The 20,754-nt window shown below is 42.2% G+C and overlaps 2 protein-coding genes across 4 annotated transcripts in view; one reads left to right on the forward strand and one right to left on the reverse strand.

Moving 5' to 3' along the window:
- CREBL2 (cAMP responsive element binding protein like 2) overlaps positions 1-19,933 on the forward strand; it is a 58,575-nt gene extending 38,642 nt beyond the window's left edge. For 2 of the 3 annotated variants that reach the window (XM_029204759.1, XM_029204757.1), the window contains exons 4-5: positions 18,706-18,781; positions 19,768-19,933. In XM_029204759.1, coding sequence (XP_029060592.1) covers positions 18,706-18,781; positions 19,768-19,777 — 86 coding nt within the window. In that variant the 3' untranslated portion in view covers positions 19,778-19,933. Of the gene's footprint in view, positions 1-18,705; positions 18,782-19,735 lie in introns of all 3 variants that reach the window. The other variant, XM_029204758.1, reaches the window with a different exon arrangement.
- GPR19 (G protein-coupled receptor 19) lies at positions 2,057-20,080 on the reverse strand. Its single transcript, XM_029204756.1, has 2 exons — positions 19,924-20,080; positions 2,057-4,207 (listed from the first exon to the last, which is right to left on the reverse strand). The coding sequence occupies exon 2, from the start codon at positions 4,189-4,191 to the stop codon at positions 2,938-2,940; it is 1,254 nt and encodes a 417-aa protein (XP_029060589.1). The 5' UTR covers positions 4,192-4,207; positions 19,924-20,080; the 3' UTR covers positions 2,057-2,937.
- Positions 20,081-20,754: the final 674 nt, after the last annotated feature.

The following is a 20,754-nucleotide window of genomic DNA, read 5'->3' on the forward strand; positions in this document are numbered from 1 at the left end:
AAGTTTGGCAGGTAGCAGCAAGGCTGGAGGGAGAAGGGAAGCACTGTGCCCACCAGGAGAGCCAAGAGTGCCAACCTTATCTGGCAAATGACCCTGCTCCCCACATGCTTGGTGGAGGTCCCCCTGGATGAAACTGCCCTTGCTGAGAACTCTGGCCCAGGGCATTCATTGGTCCCAGGCACCCTGGGGAAACCTGTGACGGAAGGTCCACAGGGAAGTGTACCTGAGCAGGATGTGCTGATGGACTTTGGGCAGCAGGCTGGTGGCACTAATGATTTCACTGAAGATTAGAAGGAAAGGAGAAATTTGAATTCCACCTCAAAGGATGCGACCCTGCCCCTTCCTCTGATGGTCTGTGGGCACCTGGAGCCAGGGAGGGGAATTGCTCTCCTCAGAACCCTGCTCCCCGTTAGCTTTCCTGAACTCCTGTTTGGAGGCTACATGAATCCACATTTGTGATGCACCTCGTCATGTGCCTGATAAGGAGACTGGAGTCATTTTCCTATTCCCCCCAACAGCCTGCCTCCCTGTGCTTGGCAGGTAAACGTGAGGTATGGTGAATGTTGTTCCCATACTGCTGGGACTTATGCAAATCTTCATCAGTCTGTGCGTTACATCCAGTTTCTTCCAAATTCAGGATCAAGTGAGACAACAGGAATCCTAAATATTAAACTAAAAAAATAAAATAAAATAAAATGAATTATCCACATGCTGAGAAAATGTAGCTGAATTATCATAGGTCATGAGACTTCAGAGCTCTCTCCATTGTGATTTGATTAACACTCTTAATTTGTCATTATTTGGGGGGATTTAAAAAAAAACTAATCTCGATAACAAGAGTTTGTAAGAGGTAGTCTCACTGAATTTCCACCCACTGGGGTAAACTCACAGAACATTAAGGACAGAATGGAGCTTTGTAATCATCTAGTCTTTTTTGGTTTAAACTGAGACCTAAAATACATATATAAATAAATGTAAAGTAAATGAAATTTTACTTGTTACAATCCAACTTTAAAAAATAAATTAAAAAAAAAGTACTGCAGGGTCTCTTCTATTTTTTAACAACTCTGAACCACAAAATACCAGGGCCATGTGACATAAACATCTGGCTCATTTTGTCTGGTCAGCCATTGGCTGATAGGATAAGGAAGAATATGTGGAGGAGAAAGAAAAGGAAGAAAATACAAGACACTTTTTATCTTTTGACTTTGATTAAAGAAAGCACCTCCACTTAAATGCATCAGCTCTGTAGACGTTTTGTGGATGGAATACTTTATTGTTCTCATTCTTTGCCCCAAATACCAAGCCTAATCTTGTTTCCCTGTGTCTGCGAGGTGGGATGTACAGCTTCTTTCCCATTTCAGACGTTTAGCACCACCAGCCCAGGAACCTAGCCACAGCCAAGGAAAAGGTGAGGGCCAGCTCACTAAATTTCCAGACTCTCCTGTTAAGAATGCCACGTTCTCCCAGACCTCAAGATTTCCACGCAGGCAGCAGCCATTAGGCCCACAGAGGTCTGGATGGGTTTGGCTACTCATGTATTCCCTAGAGAGAAACCTGTCTTGTCAAGGAAGGAGCAACAGACTTGCAGTTAGGGGGCCTGAGTGTGAAAAACAGCTCGGTCACACTCTGACTTGGGCAAGTCACGTAGAGATGATAATATGAACATCACAGAATACTTGAGAGGATAAAGTGAGATAATACAGGTAAAATCACTGAACAACTGATATTATTATTTGCAATTCTCGTTAACTAGGGTGTGAAAATGCACACCAGTCTTGTCTGTAAACCCGTTATTGTTTGAATAAGTACATCTTTAAAATGTGCTAGTCCTAGATTTGAAATAATGGAGACCTGGCAACCAGAGAAGAAAATCTCGAGTTACCACAGCCAAAGAAGAGTCTGAGCTTGCTGAGGGTATGATGATACATCCTGGAGAGAGATGAGGGGTAGGAAGCGCTGGCTGGAGAAACGGCCTCATGTCTGAGTGTCCAGGAGAAAGAAGAAAGCGCTCCTTGCCCTTGCTGTCCTAGTGTATAGGGGCAGCGCCGGGCAGCCAAAGGTGTCTGCCTGAACTGCAGAGCGCAGGGAGATCCCATCTGCACTTCTCCCTTTGGCATTTTCTGGGCTTGCCCAGGCAGGGTCCCTGCTCATTTATCTTGAGTTTAACTCAGAAGAGACGTAAACATCCTGGACACAGCCTAGATGGGACACAGATGTGAGGAAAACAGCACGGCCACCTCAAATGTTTCAAGGCATCATCAGCTCGTTAGGTTAAGGGAGAATGAAAGAGAGACAGAAAAAGAGAGAGACCAAAATTAGGCAACTCTATAAGCTTTCTTTCCCTAAGAATCCTGATTATAATTCGATCACAGAAGACTACCCAGCAAGTTCCAATATATTCCAATATACGGAGCGCTCTCCAGAACAGATCCGGACAGAAGGTAATGTAAAAACATATACAATATTAAGACTTTCTAAATGTTGCTTAGTAGAGAAATTCAAGTCTCTGAAATGTGTCACACAGGAGATTTCATTTGGAACAGAAGCCCATAGTTAACAAAATTTCAGTAGGGAGGAGAAAAAGGAAACAGAATAAAACCAGGTTGAATCATTAATCAAAGACTGTGTATATGGCTTACGCTTTTTGGACCTACTGGTAAATTAAAAAGTAGGAAAGCATTCTTTTTTTTAATGTATGTAACTAATATAGGAAAGGGACCGTTGACCATAAGCTCAAGGTGAAAGCTTCCTCGAAAACAAAAAGCAACTAAAATAAAAAACACAGAAACTAAAATCAATAGTGAGTGCATTTTACAAAATCAAACATTTCCCTCAGAAAGTTGATTGAAAAATATATATATAAATAGCTTCCGTTTTTACAGTTAAAGTTTTTAATCTCTGGTGCATAACAGTAATTGAAAGAATTCTGAGAAATCAGACAAAAGTATTGGGCAGATTTGAATTAATGGGCCAAGCAAGCTTTTTCTCCTTGGCTTCCCTGTCAAATGAACCATAGCTTGAGTCTTTGGCTACAGCTTTGGCCGTGGGGAGGATTTCTGAGACGCCGACATAGTTTTTTTTGGCCATCCGTGAACTGGTTGTGATAGTGTAGGCATTGCTTCGGTAACACTTCATCGAGGACATGCAGAAAGTCTCTTTCATTCCTCTCCTAAAATTGGCATTATAAATGGAATACAGAGTAGGTTTAGAGGCTGAGGAACTAAAGGATATCCACGTGATAGCTGTAAAAACAAGGGAACTTTTCTTATAGTCTCGTTCATGGGGGTGCCACAGCTGAGCAACATGAAAAGGCAGCCAGGAGAGCAAAAACAGAAGATTTAAAATGAGGAACATCTTGACAGTTTTCACTTTTGTCCTTGGGACGATGTTCGTTGTCCTCCTCACTGTTCGACCATCGGTGCCGATTCTCCAAATGTATTTTATGACCTTCTGGTAAAATAAGATTATGAGGACGGATGGAATCACAAAGCTCACCAAGAAATGGATGACGGTATAGGCAGTTCCTTCCCAAGAGGAGGGGAGGAAATAGTTACAATGACTGTCCCAGTTGGAGCCATAGAAAAAGAACACGGGGGTCACAAAGGCCACCTCAAAGATCCAGGACGCTGCAATCATCTTCTTGGCTTTTTCTCTGGACACCTTGAAGCTCAGAGGGTAGACGATGGTGTAGAACCGGTCTATGCAGATGGAGAGGAGAACGTAGACCTGGACGCCCGGGGTGAGATACTGAAGGTAGCGCACGGCCTTGCACATGGCGCTGCCCAGGGCCCACCGGCCGGTGGCAAACTGCAGCAGGACGAAAGGCATGCCGGCCACGCTGACGAGCAGGTCGGCGCACGCCAGGGACACCACAAAGTAGTTGGTGGTGGACTGGGTCCTCCTGCTCCGGTGTACGACCAGACACACCAGGGAATTGCCAAAGACAGAGGACAGCCACAGGGCCCCGAAGAAAATGCTGGCTGCGGCCACTTCCCCGGGGTTTGGTCTGTAGTGCAGGTCTGTTCCATTGCTCCTCCAGCCGTGCTCCTCGTAAAGCTCCGTCAGGTCTTGGCTCAGCAGAGGGGAGGCCATTTCCGTGCAGCTGTGGTTTTGGAGGGGCACCAGAAGTGTAGGAACAACCAAAGGCGGCTTGCTGTTATCCATTCTGTGAGCAAAAACCATATTCATTTTTTCCCTCTTAGTTCTGGATAAGAAAAGAAGAATGAGGCCTCCCGTTAAAACGGTGTCACACGGATTGATTCCTAAGACTAACAATCTTATTTGACGCTTAGATCGGTTGTCATCTGTCAATGAGTAGGGCTTGTGTGTTGGCAGGAAAACATGACTGCTACCCGGAAAGACCTCTGGCCCCGTTTCTCTTTCATTTTAGGATGCTTTCAGCTGATCCCAGCTCAGGCTTTCCCTGGCCTCCCCGTCTCCTGACCCTTAGTCAAATGTGGTGGAACTCATAGCAAGCCCCACTCCTACACTGAACCTTGTTCCCTTCATACGCTGGAGATCACGGAGGGTTAGAGAGCTCAAATCTGGCTCATGGTTAGGGTGTTACCCCCAAATGATGTGCTGCTGGAATCCCGGTAGGTACGTGAGAAGTTCCTGAATATTGTACCACTAAAGTAACGAGGCTGCAAGGGAGGAAAACTTGGGCAGATGGAAACACACAGGCGTCGGCTATGGAAAAAGCTAACAGAAATCTGTGAATACAGACTGACTGGCCACTGAGAACGACCCTGTCGTTACTTACTTTAGAATTTCCATTACAAAAGCATTATGGGAGCACATGGAGCAAACATAACACTTTCACATGAGCCAGAAGTAGCGCATTTAATGACACATAAACATAGCCTGTTTTTTTCCAAAAGATGATAGGCCACCTATCAGTGACATATTTTGATGCTATTCTGTTGTTAGTATTTCACAAAATGACCCTGACTGAGGAATATACAAGATGTCCCCTAATGAACGTGTAACCAGGTTACTAGAAACCTTATGGCATTCAGATGATTGTAAGCAAGCAACTCTAACTTTACCCAGCCTTTATTTTAACATTTTTTTCCCTACTATTCAGTGAGGGGGGAAAAAAAAGGTATACTTTTTAATAGGGAAAAAGCCTGTATCATTGTGGGCCATTCAATTAAAATTGAGGTGACTGGTTGCAGTCCGATCATTAGGGTTTAATTTGGTCTGAATTTATTAAGCAGAAAGAGAAAGCACAGCGATTGAATCCATAATAACCAGAGCGATCCCACCTGGCCGGTGGTGCAGGGGAGGGCACACCAGCAGCAGGCTCAGCAGGGCCTCCCGGCCCTCTCCGGGGCTCCTGTCACTACACCTCAGAGAGAAACGTTTCTGGGGTTTAGAGGGGAGATGAAAGAACAGTTCTTACCGACCTATTTTTCCTTGAAGGGTTTTCCCAATGACTTGTGGTAGGGAGAGGGTGTTAATAGATATTGTCCTCACCAAGAAACCACATTCAACAAAAGTCTGGGGCTCAGGGCAATGCAGTGAAGGCCAGGTCCAGGTTCCCTTCAAGGCTTTTTTTTGATCCATGAAACAGCCCTACTTGATTTCTCAAAGAGAAATGTAAGGTAATTAGCCATTTTAATAAAAGACCTTTAAGCACGGCTGACTGGTTGATAGTAAATTGTAAGACTAGCTACCATACTTTCCATATAAAAAACTAGGATACACGGTCTGAAGACAGGACATAAGATCTAAAATTAGCACTGTCCTAGAAAATCTGGAATGCATGACTGTTATCCTTACAAAATTGAAATAATCTTTTCACCTTTATATGTGTAAAACCTACAAAATTCCAAAAATAAACCCAAAGCCCAAAAAAACCCCTACAATTTTTTAAAAAGATTTAAAGTTTAAAAATAAAACAGACGAGCTATTTTCCCAGACAGAAGGAGCTGTTCTAAACTCTTGGGGGATGCCTGTGGCCTAAATACAACAGGAGCTGGGAGCACAGGCACTTTCCCATGGCTCCACACACACTTTGAAACCTGTGAACTTCCTTCTGTTTCTTTCTTCCTCTCACAGCAAAACTCTGCAGGTGAAAAGCAAGATCACCACTACCACCAAAGCGCTGCGAGGCCCTCGTCCATCCTTTCCTCCAGCTGCTTTACATCAACTAGTGTGTCCACCAATTTCTCTGACGCCCCGCCCCCGCCCCCGCCCCACACACTCCCGCCTGGAAGCGCAGGATCCCGCTGCTCAGAAATGGAACGAGGCAGCCTGAGGAGTTCTCCAGTCTAGGTCTCCCCTGCTTGATGGCATGACTTTTCTGACTGGACCTAAAAGTGCTGCAGCTCTGTTTACTTATTCAATACACCAAGAAACTATGCTAGGTACTAGGAGAACAACGAAAAGTAAGGCTCATAAAAGGGTAAATGTATAAATGAGCTGTCTGCCATAGTATAACTAAATTCTATAATAAGTATAATTAGTAGATAGGGAGTTAAGTGACAGAGAAAAATAGGGACCCGATTCTTCTTGGGATGGGGGAAGGAAAGGAAAGCCTTCACAAAGGAGGTGAGGTGTAAGCCGGGGACCTGGAGGATGAAGGTCCCTTCTTCAGGAACACAAGGGGTTTTTTAAAAAGCCCCAAACATTACAAGGGAGGGAGAAAGCATGTGGAATGATTTGGGGGTCTTCCTTCTAGGGCTGCTCTTTTTTGGGCCCTTTTCCCCTTAGAGGTATAGTCTTCTGCAGACCATACCTCCCAGACTATACAGTCTCTAAGTGCCCTACAGTCAAACTGACCTACATTTTCCCCATGGTTATAATGAGAGGTTACATTTTCCACATTCATGGGCTGAAATGTGGTCACACAGTGGATAAGAATATACAGAATGGCTGTGGATTCCTTGCTCACAGAGCATGTTGTTGCTCCTCTTCCCACTTTGTTTTGCTTTAGAGCCATGGCTCTCTAGCTTAGCAACACAAACTCTCCCAGGGAGCTTTGAAAAAAAATACAGATGCCTGGGTCCTACCCTTAGGGATTCTTTTTTTTTAAATTATTTATTTATTTTTGGCTGTGTTGGGTCTATCGTTTCTGTGCCAGGGCTTTCTCTAGTTGCGGTGAGCGGGGGCCACTCTTCATCGCGGTGCGCGGGCCTCTCACTGTCGCGGCCTCTCTTGTTGCGGAGCACAGGCTCCGGACGCGCAGGCTCAGTAGTTGTGGCACATGGGCCTAGTTGCTCCGCGGCATGTGGGATCTTCCCAGACCAGGGCTCGAACCCGTGTCCCCTGCATTGGCAGGCAGATTCTCAACCACTGTGCCACCAGGGAAGCCCCCCTCAGGGATTCTGATTTAATTGCTCTGGAGTGCAGCCTGGGCATCGGGATGTTTCAGAGTTCCCCAGGTGATCCCAACGCGCAGCCCAGACTAACAATCACTGCTTTAGAATGGCTTCCATGTTTCTGTCTTCTCTCATTAACTATGGGGTCCTGGGAAAAGGGCATTATTCTTTGTCTGTGCTCTACAGCTTCCACTGAAGTTCTTTACATTAATAATCGCTTGTTAGCTATTTACTGAATTGACTCCATAAGTACAGAGAACTGAAATACAGGCCTCCTACTCTAGGTGGCTCTGCTAGGAGAATTAAATGCAGAGACAGAAAATCGCCGTGTGTTCTCAGAGAGCCGAAACGCTGGTGACCATGGAGACAGGGGAAAACATGGCTCCAGAGCAGAGCAGAGCAGGGCAGGTGAAACTGAAGTCACCCAGGTCAACTCTCACTTAAGGGACAGTCAAGGTAGTTTAGGTGACCACAGACAGCCTCCTGCACCCCCCTCCCAGAAAACATGGTCTGCCATATTATAACTAAATTCTAGGGTCCCAAAGTAAAAGTTCAGAAAGGTCTCCCCTGCTCCATTAATTTGGAAATAAATACATCTTCAAGGGGGTGTTTCTGAAATACAAGGGCTGCGGAATTCATAATTATGTCTGGGTCATCCATATTCAGTAATTATAGCAGCAACAAGAAAGACTTCTTCACCTCTTTCCTGCTCAACCTGTTTGTTCCCAACCAACTCGGAGACTGCCACATGACACACTCCATTGGGTTGATATTGAGGGCCCCTATTTTAAAATATATCTCTATCTATATATTATCTAAGAGAGGAATTATTCATCTATTGGGATCTAAGAGATGGGTTTTAATATATAGGTGGGGAAAATGGTGGATGGGTTGACATGGTGTACAGCTAGGGACTGGGGGACCTCTGAAATAATGGGACCCTGGAGAGTCCCATCATTACAGAGGTCTGGGTCTATATATAAAATGATATGTCTATCATTTTATACTGTAATTTTTATTTTGAACGTTGTCTCCCCTGTTGCATTATGAGTTCCTTAAGGACAGTGACTGTGTCCTTATATCCCTGGGGCATACAGATATTAATAAAGGTTTACTGAATAAAAAAATGGATAGAGGTGTTAAGAAAAATTATCCAATACTTGAAAATAAGGCACAGAGAGCATAGCGTAAGTGTTTTTTTTTGGCTGCACCCTGTCCAGGGATCGAACGCAAGCCCCTGCATTGGAAGCGTGGAGTCTTAACCACTGGACCGCCAGGGAGGTCCCCATAGCATAACATTTTAATGTCATGCTATGACATTGTTAAATGGGCTTCCCCAAGGATTATTTAATTCTCTGGAAGAATGTATCTGTGCTTGATTTTGCTATTACTATATGACTAGCGCCCAGACATTACACGCTAACATGCAAATTTCTGTCTAGTAGATAAAATAACCCCAAAGGTTATAGACTTATTGCCCTGTACGACAGTAACCAGCTCTGTGCCTCCTAGCAATCTTATGCTCACATTATTTAAGGAAACAAACAACAGCAATGACAAAAAAAAAAACCCTATAAATATCCATTTATTCAAATGCTCTTGGAAGCAACCTGATTATCTGATCAGTTCCTTCAGTAATAAGTTAATAAATCTTTGATATGGTGTTCATTCTATATTTGAATGAGTCATGATGAATGACAGTCATTTTAACTTCTTTTTGAAAATCGTGACAGTCATGATTTTAACTTTTTGAAAATCGTATTTTGATGGATGGCTGAATGTATGAATGATTAGAAACTAATGAAAGGACCACAATAGAGGGGCACAGATGAGAAACTGTGTTTACTTCACAGTTTGCCGGCGGCTATTCCTGGATAAGCACATCCTTGCTGGTTAGGTTTCTTCTAGACTCAAAAAAACCCTAACAACAGATTTGTTTTTCCCTCCTGAAATTATAAAGATCCACAGATGTTCTCATAATATAGGAAGACCATTTTTTTCTGACATTTGTTTAAAAATTTAATGGCAAATTAGAATTTTATAATGTTGAATATTTATATGGTTTGGTTGGGAAAAAAAAATGAACGGAAACATTTTCTGTAGAAGGGAAAGTATCTGCTGCACCTAAGCAGATACATTGGCTGTTTACTAATGAGATTAATTACAACGATGACAGTATTTATAACATTACTACTACAAAGAGTTAGTATTTATTTTGTGCTTACTATGTGTCTGGTACTTCATATGCGTAGCCCTTCGAGGTAGGTAACATGATTAGTCCTGTTTTACAATTGAGAAAAACTGAAGTTCTTCCCCAAGGTCATACTGTTGGAAAGCCACAATGGGCTGGATGTGAATTCAGACAGTCAAACTGGCTGTACATGGACTTCTCAATCAAACATAGGAATATAAAGTTATTCCCCCACAGCCTCTTGCTACCCACAGATACATCTGTTCAATATGCTAGCTGAGAAATATGTGACACAGTGAACATTTGGGGGAAAAAAAATCACTCCCACTATATACTGCACAGAGGCTTAGCATCAAAAGTGCAGTAGAAATGCTGGTCTAGAAATACAGCCTTTCTTCAGAATAAAGAATGTGAGAATATTGGAAATTCATTATCACAGATGATCAACTTGTTGCCTTTTAAATGCAGAATGAAAGCAGAACTCCAGACTTCAGTTTGATTAAAATGCAGAAAAAGTTGGATCAACAGTATTTCCCTGAGTAGGAAATTCTCTTTTAAATTTTAATTGTTGTAATTTAGGAAATATAATGGTGGTAGATATTTTCCTTAAATCTTTCACTGTTATATAGGCCTGATTTACCTATATATGAAATAAGAATGGAACAGAGGTGGACTGGGACCGGCTTGCATGGGGCTCCTCAGAGACAGCTGTACACATTCCTTCCCAACTCCAAGTTCAGTGACATCATGTTGGTATCATGAATCAGCCATGGTAGGAATATTCACACCATGAAACTGACAAACATCACAAATAGGTTTTTCCCCTGAAGAGCCAGTTGTTAAACGTTGACCAGCCCACCGCTTCCAGTAGGGCAGAGTTTACGGGGCAACCTATCCCGAAGTCCTGAACTTACACACATCCCTGAATTTACAAATGGCTAAGGAGGTCCCATACGCTCTTCAGAAGCTTCCTGAGTTCCTATCTTGCTTTTGGCTCTGAGCTATGGCTCTGGTGCGGACACTGAGCTATGTGCTTTACAGAACTACGTTAAGGCCCAGGTAGCCACCAGCATGACTGTGGTGGGGAAGAGGAAAACCAGAGAGACAGAGACGTGTTCTCATAATGTGCCACTCAGATAGGGTTGCCAGATAAAATACAGAATGCCCAGTTAAATGTGAATTTCAGATAAATAACACATAATTTTTTAGCATAAGTATGTCTCATGTAATATCTCCTACAATATTTAAATGGTGTCCTGTATTTTTATTAGCTAAATCTGACAAACCTACACACCTAGAACATAATCTTCTGCTGAAAAACATTTATTTTTCATCTCACAATACAGGAATATTGCGAAGTGGTTATGTGTGCATGCTTTGAAGCAGACAGCTGAAGTGTGCGTCCTTCCTCTGTCACTCACTAACTAGTTGTGTGATCCAAAACAAGTTATCTAACCCTCTTGATTCCAGTGTTCTCATCTGTAAAATGGGGACAATTAGTCCCTATCTCATTTGATTATTATGAGGATTAAATGAGATAACAGATGCACAGGAGTTAAATGAGTTATTACAAGTCAATCTGCCTGGTATGAGAAAAACATTCAATCAGTGTTATCCTACTGTAGTTCTAAAACACACCTAGCTTGGTGTCTGGCACATAGCGAGTGCTGAAAAAATTAGCACTCTTACTACTGTCAGCCCATAAAAGTCTTCTAAGCCATATGACAAGCAAATTTTAGTAACCACATCACATACTATAGCGATAATACTAACATTAGTCACATAATTTAGCACTGTTAAGGATGAATGGCTTTTGTGAAGGGGCCTGGGGACCTAATCATCATTCACAACATTGTTTTTAAGGGGAAAGTCATTGGGGTCCAAATAAATAAACATAACCTTTCTCCAAGTTGGGGATGATTTTGTAGTGACATGTTAGCCAGATAAAACCTTTTTCTATAACCTAAACCAAAAGATGTAAATATAACTGGATTGACTATGTCTTTCTCAAAAGCATATAGAGTCTATCCTGCTTAAATTATTTCCTTTATATAATTTTGAATAATTGCAAAAGAACCTCATACTTTCAATGAAAACCAAGTTTCTTCTCCACCATCTGAGACCACTAGCATCACGACTTATAAGCCTGGAATTTTCCCTAATGCCCTTTTCCCTTTCCTCCTGTTATACAAGATATATAAATATTCCTCCGTAATATTTCCAGGTCTATGCCTTTCAGTTTGTTTCCAAACTGGGATCAAGCAGTTTCCTGAGACCAGACTTGGCACATTTTCTTTTTGTTTGAATATTGGTTATGCTTTCAAGGAGAACATGATTTTTTGAACAGAGAAGGATTTTCAGAACAGCCTCTTCTAACATCACAAAATAACCCACAACGACATTTCTGGGTGAGAAATTTCTAGATATCTAGATTTAAGGAACTATTCCTCTTCTATCACCTTTACCTTTCTTTGTTCTTTACACGAATTCTAAAATATTAGAAATAAACAAAGTCAGCATCCTTGGCATGATTTCCAGAAACCAGGAAGGCTTCTATCACCATCAGAGCATCATTCTTTTAAAGTCAAAGTCTGATTTTAGTATATGTGCTGCCGAAGTGAGCACCAAAGTTCCATTTAAAATGTAACTACTACTTAAAGAGTAAATTTTTTTACATATTATCAGTAGAGCAGTGACCTCTGAGACTCCGTCTCTCTCTGAGATCTATGATCTCAGAAAGGAGCCCGAGCTTCACCCCATGTGGAGGTTTATGTTGACCACAAGCTGCAATCCTCCCCAAATTCTCTGCAAACCAAGTTGCAGGAGAAAATGTTAGGTCATACTGGCTCCTCTTTGGGGGAATATATAAAGGACACTATCCGGTATTTCCCACCCTAACTGCCACTTAGTAGGGTTCTGTGTGGAATGGTTTAATGACACGGAACTTCCCTCCCTACTGTTCTCACAAAGTCGGTGGTCAGATAAAATGGGAAAAGGAAAAAGAAACACCAAGCAACTTCACCGTAAGAAATGACTAATGTGTTAGGATGGTATATGCAAAGTGGTCCTCAATCACACAAAGTATCCAAATCTTTTTCACTTAGTGTGAGTCAGGATTGTGCTAAATGCTGGAGATACAGAAGTTAACTAGACAGACAAGGTCTCTGCTTTTATGGAGCTTTCCTCTAGTGGGAGAAACAATATTACACAGCTAAATAAGAAAAACAACACAATTAATAAAGAAATGGTTAGTGCTATGGAGAAAAATATAGCAGAATGGGGAACCAAAATGGATGGCAGATGGTTGGTTGGTTACCCAATGGCCATTCCCAACTCCTTCCTTGCCTTCCTCTCTCCAGAGGCTGAAAAGGAAAGATAATCACTTTGGGCCCCCAAAGATGCCCATGCCCCAATCCTGGAACCTGTGAATATGTTACATTATATAGTAAAAGGGACTCGGCATATACAATTAAGGTTATGGAACTTAAAATGGGAAGATTATCCTGGTTTATCCAGGGGGACCCAAACTAATGAGCCCTTACAAAGAGAACTTTCTCGGCTAGTAGCAGAGAGATGCGGCAGAAGCCAGAGAGAGATTCCAAGCGTGAGAAGGAATCAACGTGCTGTTCTGGCTCTGAGATGCCGGGGCCCACATGCAAGAACCAGGGAGAGGCCTCTGGGAGTTACTGGTGGCCCCCAACTGAGAGCCATCAAAGAAACGTGACCTTGGTCCTAAATCACGAGGCACTGGATTCTGCCAACCACCGAAATGAGCTTGGAAGGGGAATCGTCCCTGGAGCCTCTAAAAAGGAGCATGGTCCTGCCAACACCTTGAAGCCTTGTGAGACTCTAAGCAGAGAAACTGGCCAAGCCCACGCAGACTCCTGACCCGCAGAACTATGATGTAATAAATGGCCATTATTGTAAGCCACTAAGTTTGTGTTAATTTGTGACAGCAGCAATAGAAACTAATTCAATATAGCATTTGTTATATAACTGAGTGTGAAAACTGAAACTCATACCAGCCATTCTATCACTTTCCACTACCCCACCATCATCTAGAATATTAGAAACCCCCAAAAGCTTAAAGAATGTAGCACTTTCTACTTCACCTTAAATGTTAGACTGGAGACTAAGAAACCTAAGTTATAATTATGATTATAAGCACTGAACAGCAAGTCAAGAGGCCCAGGTCTTATTTTTACATCGGTGTAAGGACCTTAAGTAAATTAATCTCCCTGAATCTCTATTTCCATATCTGCAACATGAATGAGTTGGTCTAGATGATTTCTAGGACCATTTTTGCTCTATGAACTACAACTGATAGGTAGACATTGTGACGAGCAACACACTTTCATTTAACTTATAATCCACCACTTTCACCTGGCGGAGAGTGCATCCTGAAAGTGCATTGTGATGGGAGGACAGGGAAGCTGTTTAGGGCTGCTGGGGCCCAGTTCTTGAGCCTCTGCTGTCCAAGATTGGTAGTCTGGGTCTCCAAAGGAGAGATGAATTGTACAGAGGGGCCAGCCAAGCCCTCCTCACTAATTATCCTGGATGTGCCAATAATCTCTTACTGAAGATTCCTTGCAAGAAGCGGTCTGGTCTAAGAAGACCTGCCACCTGTGTTTGCTTCCCATCCCATGTAACAGCAAACTTCTCAGCAGGAAGAAACACTTGCTAGAACCCCTGACTGTCCTCAACCAACTTTCCACACCTCTCCTCCTCGTAAGGGATCTTCCAAATTTTGAAGAAAACAATTTGGCCCCAGAATTTGCACCTCGCCAAATTCAATTTAATTTATTACAACAAACAGTTTTTGAATAGTTGCCGTGTGCTCATTGAGTCCAAGTTTGGGAGGGAAATGTTCAGTTTTATGTCCAATCTCTGATTTCAGTATCAACATCTTTAGTTGTATGACTGAAATAGGAAAGGGGGGGGAGGCAAAGAGCAGACTCATTACACTCAAAGCAAAGAGCTGTACAGTAGATATGATTTATAGCTATTTGAAAAGAAGGTGAAGGATTTGTTAAGAACCGAGTGTAAGCACCAAACAGGAAGTTACTAAGAACTTCCGTTTTTCAGAAGCATTTACATTCTGTCTCACGTCAAGTTCACATCAACACTCTGGGGAAATTTTGATCTGCACCACTGTCTTCAATCAGGGTTTTCCAAGAAAGCAACCTTCAAATTCATGGAGCAGAAGTTAGATTTGAATTTGCAGTAACATGTATTTTTCATGGACAAATTATGCAACTATATATGTGGTCAGATGTGACTGAAAATATGGCTGAACATGTATCTGCATATGTTTCACATGGTTAATATATTTTTTAGTGCCATATATTTTTAGACATTTTATAAGTTAAAATGCTACTGCTATCACTTCTCAGTGCTTCTTATTTTAATCCTCTCTGCATGTCAGCAATGATTGACCAAAATCACCAACACCAGCAATTTTCAACCTCTTCTTCGGAGGCAGATGTGACAAATGTGTCCATACATGTGATACACTCTTACGGACACATCCAGAATTACGTGTAACACCAGGAGCTCAGCCTACAATCTTCAACCTAGAAGTCATGTTGAAAAGAAAATAATTATGTAGATACCCTTACATTTATTCTAATTAGTTTTTTAAAAAATGAATCACCAGCAAACTTTGGTATTTTATCAGCTAGAAATTATTTGCAACAGACATTTTTTGTTTGGGACATATTTTGACACTTTGGTTGATAAGCACTGCCCTGCTATACCATAAGTGTACACCTGAAATCTGAATTCTTGAAGGCTAAGGGTGCCTGACACATAGAACCAGGAAAAGGTAATAAGAGAAAGAAACATGGCTATTCTCCACACTGGGCAACGGTGGGATATGACAAACCTGTTACAAAAGTCTAGCATTTCCCTGGAAATAATTAATTTCCTGCCTATGCTCTTTAAAGCCACTGACATCCCAGGGAGTCTTCATAGCCTGCCTCCAAATTCAAAGGTGTATTCCCTTCTTCAGATGTAGAAGAAAATAACTCTGAACACATTTAAAATGTGAAGAGGCTACGTTATCTCAACCATAATGCATGGTTGACAGCACGGGCTCTTAGACTAGTGGTTCAGAGGTCATTTTGCCTCCCAGGGGACATTTGGCAATATCAGGAGACATTCTTGGTTGTCACAACTCGGGGAGGAAAGTGTTGGCGTCTGGTAGGTAGAGGTCAGGGATGCTGCTACACATTCCACAATGAAGAGGACAGCTTCCCCCCGACCCCCAACAGAGAATTATCTGATCCAAGAGGCCAACAGTGTGGAGATTGAGAAACCCTGCTCTCAAGCCAACCTGCCTGGGTTTCAAATCACCTGTTACCTAAATAAGTTACTAAACATCTATGTGCTTATTGAGTGTCTTCACCAGTAAAATTAGGATAAAAACAGTGTCCACCTTCTTGATTTGTTGTGAGAATAAAATAAACGACACAGACAGGAGCTAAGAACAATGTCTGGAAAAAAGCTAGTGTTTAACAAATGTTTACTTTCATTACCATTAGATGCATCGAAAAAGACTGAGAAGAAAAACACCAAAATTTTAAAATAAGTTGTTTCTAGGTGGCCAGACCATGACTGATTTTTATTTTCATTACACTTTTATATTTCTTTATATTTTCCAAATTTTCTAGAACTGTATTTGTATTACCCTAATATCCAAAAACACTTTTTTTAAAAGAATGTAGAGGAAAGAACTTTATTTTGTGACATAGTGGAAAGAGCACAGAATCAGAAAGATCTGGATTCAGATCCTGGCTTTATTTGTTGTATGTGACTTTGGGCAGATTAGTTACTCTGAGCTTCAGTTTCCTGATCAGAAACTGGGGCTAATAATGCATATCAGAGAGCTTCCATCAGGATTAAACATGACAGACATCCAGTGTCTTGGAAATATGCTGAATGACAGGCTCCAAGAGATGGGTGCTTTCAAAGTTTGGCCCAGGAAAAGTGACTCTATAAACAGGGAAATATAGTCATGATGGTAACTCCCCTCTTGCTTTTTAAACTGTCCTCTTGGAGAAGCCACCTCCCATCTCAACCCACTGTTCACCTGGGTTCAGAGGAGAAATTGCATCCACACTTTGGTCCTTCTCTCTATTCTTTCCACCTCCCCACATATACATCCTAGGAAAGGACCTGATAATTCAGCAGGCAGGGCTTACTAGCAGCGGGAAGTTACTAAGAGTGAAAAGCAGGACCCAGGCATCACTTCCACATGCCCACTGAGGGACAAGTCCATTGTCCTTCTTCTTGTTTCTTCTTTCATCCCTAGCCTCCAAGCTGAAAGCACTCTTGGCAAGGCCTCTCCTCCAGAGGAACCGCTCCACTTTCTCTCTATTCTACTTCTCCTGTTCAGCTGGTAGAGAGGACTGCCCCCTTTCAGTTTTGAGAAGGATGAGTAGGAAGCCCAGAGAGGCTTCCAGATCTAAGCCTCTTGTGTGCACTAGCCTGGCTCATCTGAGAAGGCCGGCAAGCGTGCGGTGGGCAGGCAGCACTGGCCTGGCTGTACCTTGCTTCCAGCAGGGCTGTTTCTTTTCCACCCCTCATTCACTCCAGGTCACACTAAAGACCAGGAGGATGAGTAGACAGGATTCAAGGACCCAAACCGTCACCACAAACCCCACTCTTAATGCTCTTTAATGACTTAATCAGATGGAAAAAGAATAGAATAGGTTATATTCTATAGGGGTGACTATTTTAAGCCAGGTTAGACTGCTAACTTAAATTCAAATCCTAAGCAACCTTTCAAGATGCCTGAGACAATCTTTCGTACTCAGGTCCTAATTGCCACGGCGTGGAAAAGGCAGTCTGGCTCAACCCACTCTGGCTCTGAAGATCCCATGGTTCTCCAGGGAGGAGTCTTGCAGTCCTACCGGGTGGGCTCTTGGTGAAGTGTTCTAGCGAGGGGAGGCACAGCTGATTAGGGCAGGATTGCCTGGGGCAGGAACCGACCTTCTCACCACATTCACTCTCAACCCAAGGTGAACTATTTCAACACGGGGAGACGGTGCCAGGCAAAACGTCAGAGGAAAATGAGACTATTTGGGGTGCCCCCATCTACATGTAAATAAAAATATCAGGAGAACTTCATTCTAAATATAAATAAAATGTCAGGGGGATTGGTAATAACCAGGAAATAATTTATGGATCCTTCTGGAACTCTAGTCTGCTATTGCTCCAGGGTCTGTCTGACTAGCATATGTACATTTCAGACATAATATTGACTGTTGCCAAGTTCTCTCCTACTACACTTTTACCTCCTCACTATCCTCCCCATAAAAGCATGCAAAACAAAATAGGCATGGGCCCCCAGAATGCTGTCAGTCTTGAGTCTTCCCATTCTTCATTCGCAAGGGTACACTGAGACACTGTAGATATCATAAACGGGCTGGGTGCTAAGTGCTAGAAAGCCAGAGATGGAAGGAGATGGTCCCTTCTGTCTAGAAGCTGACTTCGGATGACTATAGTAGCTAGCGTTAAGTGTACTTGTTCCAGGGAAATGCTGATTTCAGCAGGGATCAAATCTAAGAACTAAGGTTCAATAAAGTTTAAGGTGTCAAGGGGACTCCTTCCTCTCAAAGTATTCTCTTCAATTGAAACCGTGAAGGAAACACTATATAGTGAGGAATTTCACAAATTTTGGATTCCTACCCCCTTTTCTTCCTCTTTGTATCTCTGATACAAAGTAACTTCTCTAAGTTTTCCCACAGCATATAAGAATGAGATCAGTCATCTTTTCTTGTCAAGGGCCAAAAGGGAAACTACACAGACCAAAGGGAGGTAACCAAAAGGAGGTAACCAAAAGGAGGTAGCCCTTATATTTCAGATATTTCCAGAAGTTAAAAAAAATTCCTCTTTTCCCCTTAAAAACCTAAATTAATTTGCAAAAAGAGAAATCTATTCCCTATTTTAAAGTATGATAATATTATTTTAAAGCAATAAATCTACTCAGTTTGATAACATAGTTTGTGTTTATAATTTCAGAAGTTTTTAATCTATTTATTTTATTTTGAAAACCAGGTAAGTACTGTTAATATGCTTAGGCTGGTCTTATTACTAGGTCCTGAGGATGGAAGAATGTTTCTAGGTTTGATTAAAAAAAAAAAATGAACCATGATGTAATTTTAGATTTCTTTTTTCCTTTAGACATCATTTGGTCACCATTGCAATACAGTGTTTTACCACCAGATATCTATACAGCACAAGGGGAAGAGAAGAACAGGTAATTACTTACTGGGTTATTTGGGGGTACAGAATGTGACTACTGGGATAATTCAAGATTACTATAGATTTCACTGGGGGTCTGTTTTAGCCAGGAAAGCTGATTCAATGTTCTAGTAGCATCAGCTGAACAAAATTTGTAGCCAAATCAACTGTTGACATCATTTGAAATAATAGGAGCAGGGAAGCAGCATAGTTAAGTGGTTAAGATCATGGATTCTAGGGTCAAGTTTCTTGGGTCCAAACCCTGTTTCTCCTATTTGCTAGCTGTGTGACCTTGGGAAAATTCCCTAACTTCTCTGTGCCTTAGTTTCTTCGTCTCCAAAATGTGGGTACTAATAATAACTCCCCCAGAGGGTTATATAAGGATTAAATAACTGACTGTGCTTAGAATGATGCTTTACACATAACAAGAACTTTACAAGTATTCGTTAAATAAAGACAAAATAAAATGTAAATCTGCTAGCTCGTCTCTTTGTGCTGGATAGAAATAGTCAAAGATATCAAGATTTGAGTGCATGGCAGATTCTTTTAGCCTGTAACTTCGGAAGATTCCTTTGAGAACTTCCTGGAAGCCCTCTTGGTAGCTATTCTGAAAGATATGGAATTTGGTGACAGTCTACTGTCCCTAAGAGAGCTGGAAACAATCACAAGCACTCCTGGTATTAGGAACATCAGAAGGAAGACGATCACACAGCACAAAGAAACAGCACGCCAGCCCACTCAGGCTCCCTAAGCCACTGCCAATAACCTCGGGGAACATTGGCACAGAATAAGCAGCTGAAAAAGGATGAAACAGGATTTTATTGCAGTGACAATGAAATCTGGCTGGTGTCAGTAATATTATCTTTTTCCCTCTTTCCAGGATTCAATGAAAAAAATGCTTTTCAGCAATGAGTGCTTTGTTTTATTAATTATCACTATATACAATTCCCATCTCGTTTTTCTTCAACAGGCAGTGACTGTGGTGAATTGTTCATTTTACAGAACTACCTAGGCATCTTTTCTGGACCTGTGACAAATCTAAAGCCCCGAACCAGCGTCTAAGCCAGGACAAAATCTCGAAATTGTCTGGAAAACAGAAGGTATTATGTCCTCTGAGCCAAATTTCAGCCACAAAACCGCGGGATCTCTAGCACATACCTTCATCCGGACTTTATTTCAGAAACGGTCTCCTTGGGTCTTCTTGGTCAGGAACAGCCCTTGCAGAGGAGTTTGGAGAATGCCATAAACCACCAGGGAAGCTTGGGAACACATCCATATCTGTCCTCTGCCTTCCCCTTGGCTGAGAGCCTGCTTCCTGGTAGGAAGACAAGATGACGCTGTGCAGGGTTGACTGTTAAACCATCTTCCCGCCCCCAGCCCCACTCTCTTGGTGCCCCTCCCTTCTCCTTTCCAGGGCTCTGGAATGTGTCACATGGGAAATGGATCATGTGGCTCCAGGGGAGAATGTGGCCGGCTTCTCTCTCCCTTCCCCCACTTTTCCTTTCAGGAGCATAGCAGCAGAAATCTCCGACCTGATTGGCTCGGACCAAAAATCTCCACATGAAAAGGGGAAGATTCAACCATCCAAACCTCCAGGCTTCTCCGCTTTCTTTTTTGTTTTATTTTTCATCTGAACATTTTTCCTGGGCATTCAGAATTGCTTGGAAGGGAAGGAAAGAATGCTTTCTCCCCAGGCCGTCTCTTTCTTTCTTATCATCAGTACCCTAACATGGCAAGGTGTTCCCTAACCTCCCTCCAGAGCCCCCTTGGCACATCTGAGACAATCAAGTGTTCAGCACCACGGACAGCATTACACCCCCCTTCAGAGCTCCTTAAAGCCATTTGTCTATTTCACTCTCGGGTAAATAAAAATATTTTAAAAATATTTCCCCTGAGGTCTTGTGTCTAAATATACATCAGGCTATATATATGTAAGGCCCCAACCTCCCCTACTATCAACTTACTGTAACCTTATAAACACAAATATAA

Source organism: Monodon monoceros, unplaced genomic scaffold (genome assembly GCF_005190385.1).
Source record: "Monodon monoceros isolate NGI ecotype Baffin Bay Population unplaced genomic scaffold, NGI_Narwhal_1 Super_Scaffold_6, whole genome shotgun sequence".
Classification (NCBI taxonomy): domain Eukaryota; kingdom Metazoa; phylum Chordata; class Mammalia; order Artiodactyla; family Monodontidae; genus Monodon; species Monodon monoceros.

Bases quoted from the DNA above. Each gene is read 5' to 3' on its own strand.
- GPR19 (XM_029204756.1), bottom strand. From the start codon at position 4,191: ATGAATATGGTTTTTGCTCACAGAATGGATAACAGCAAGCCGCCTTTG.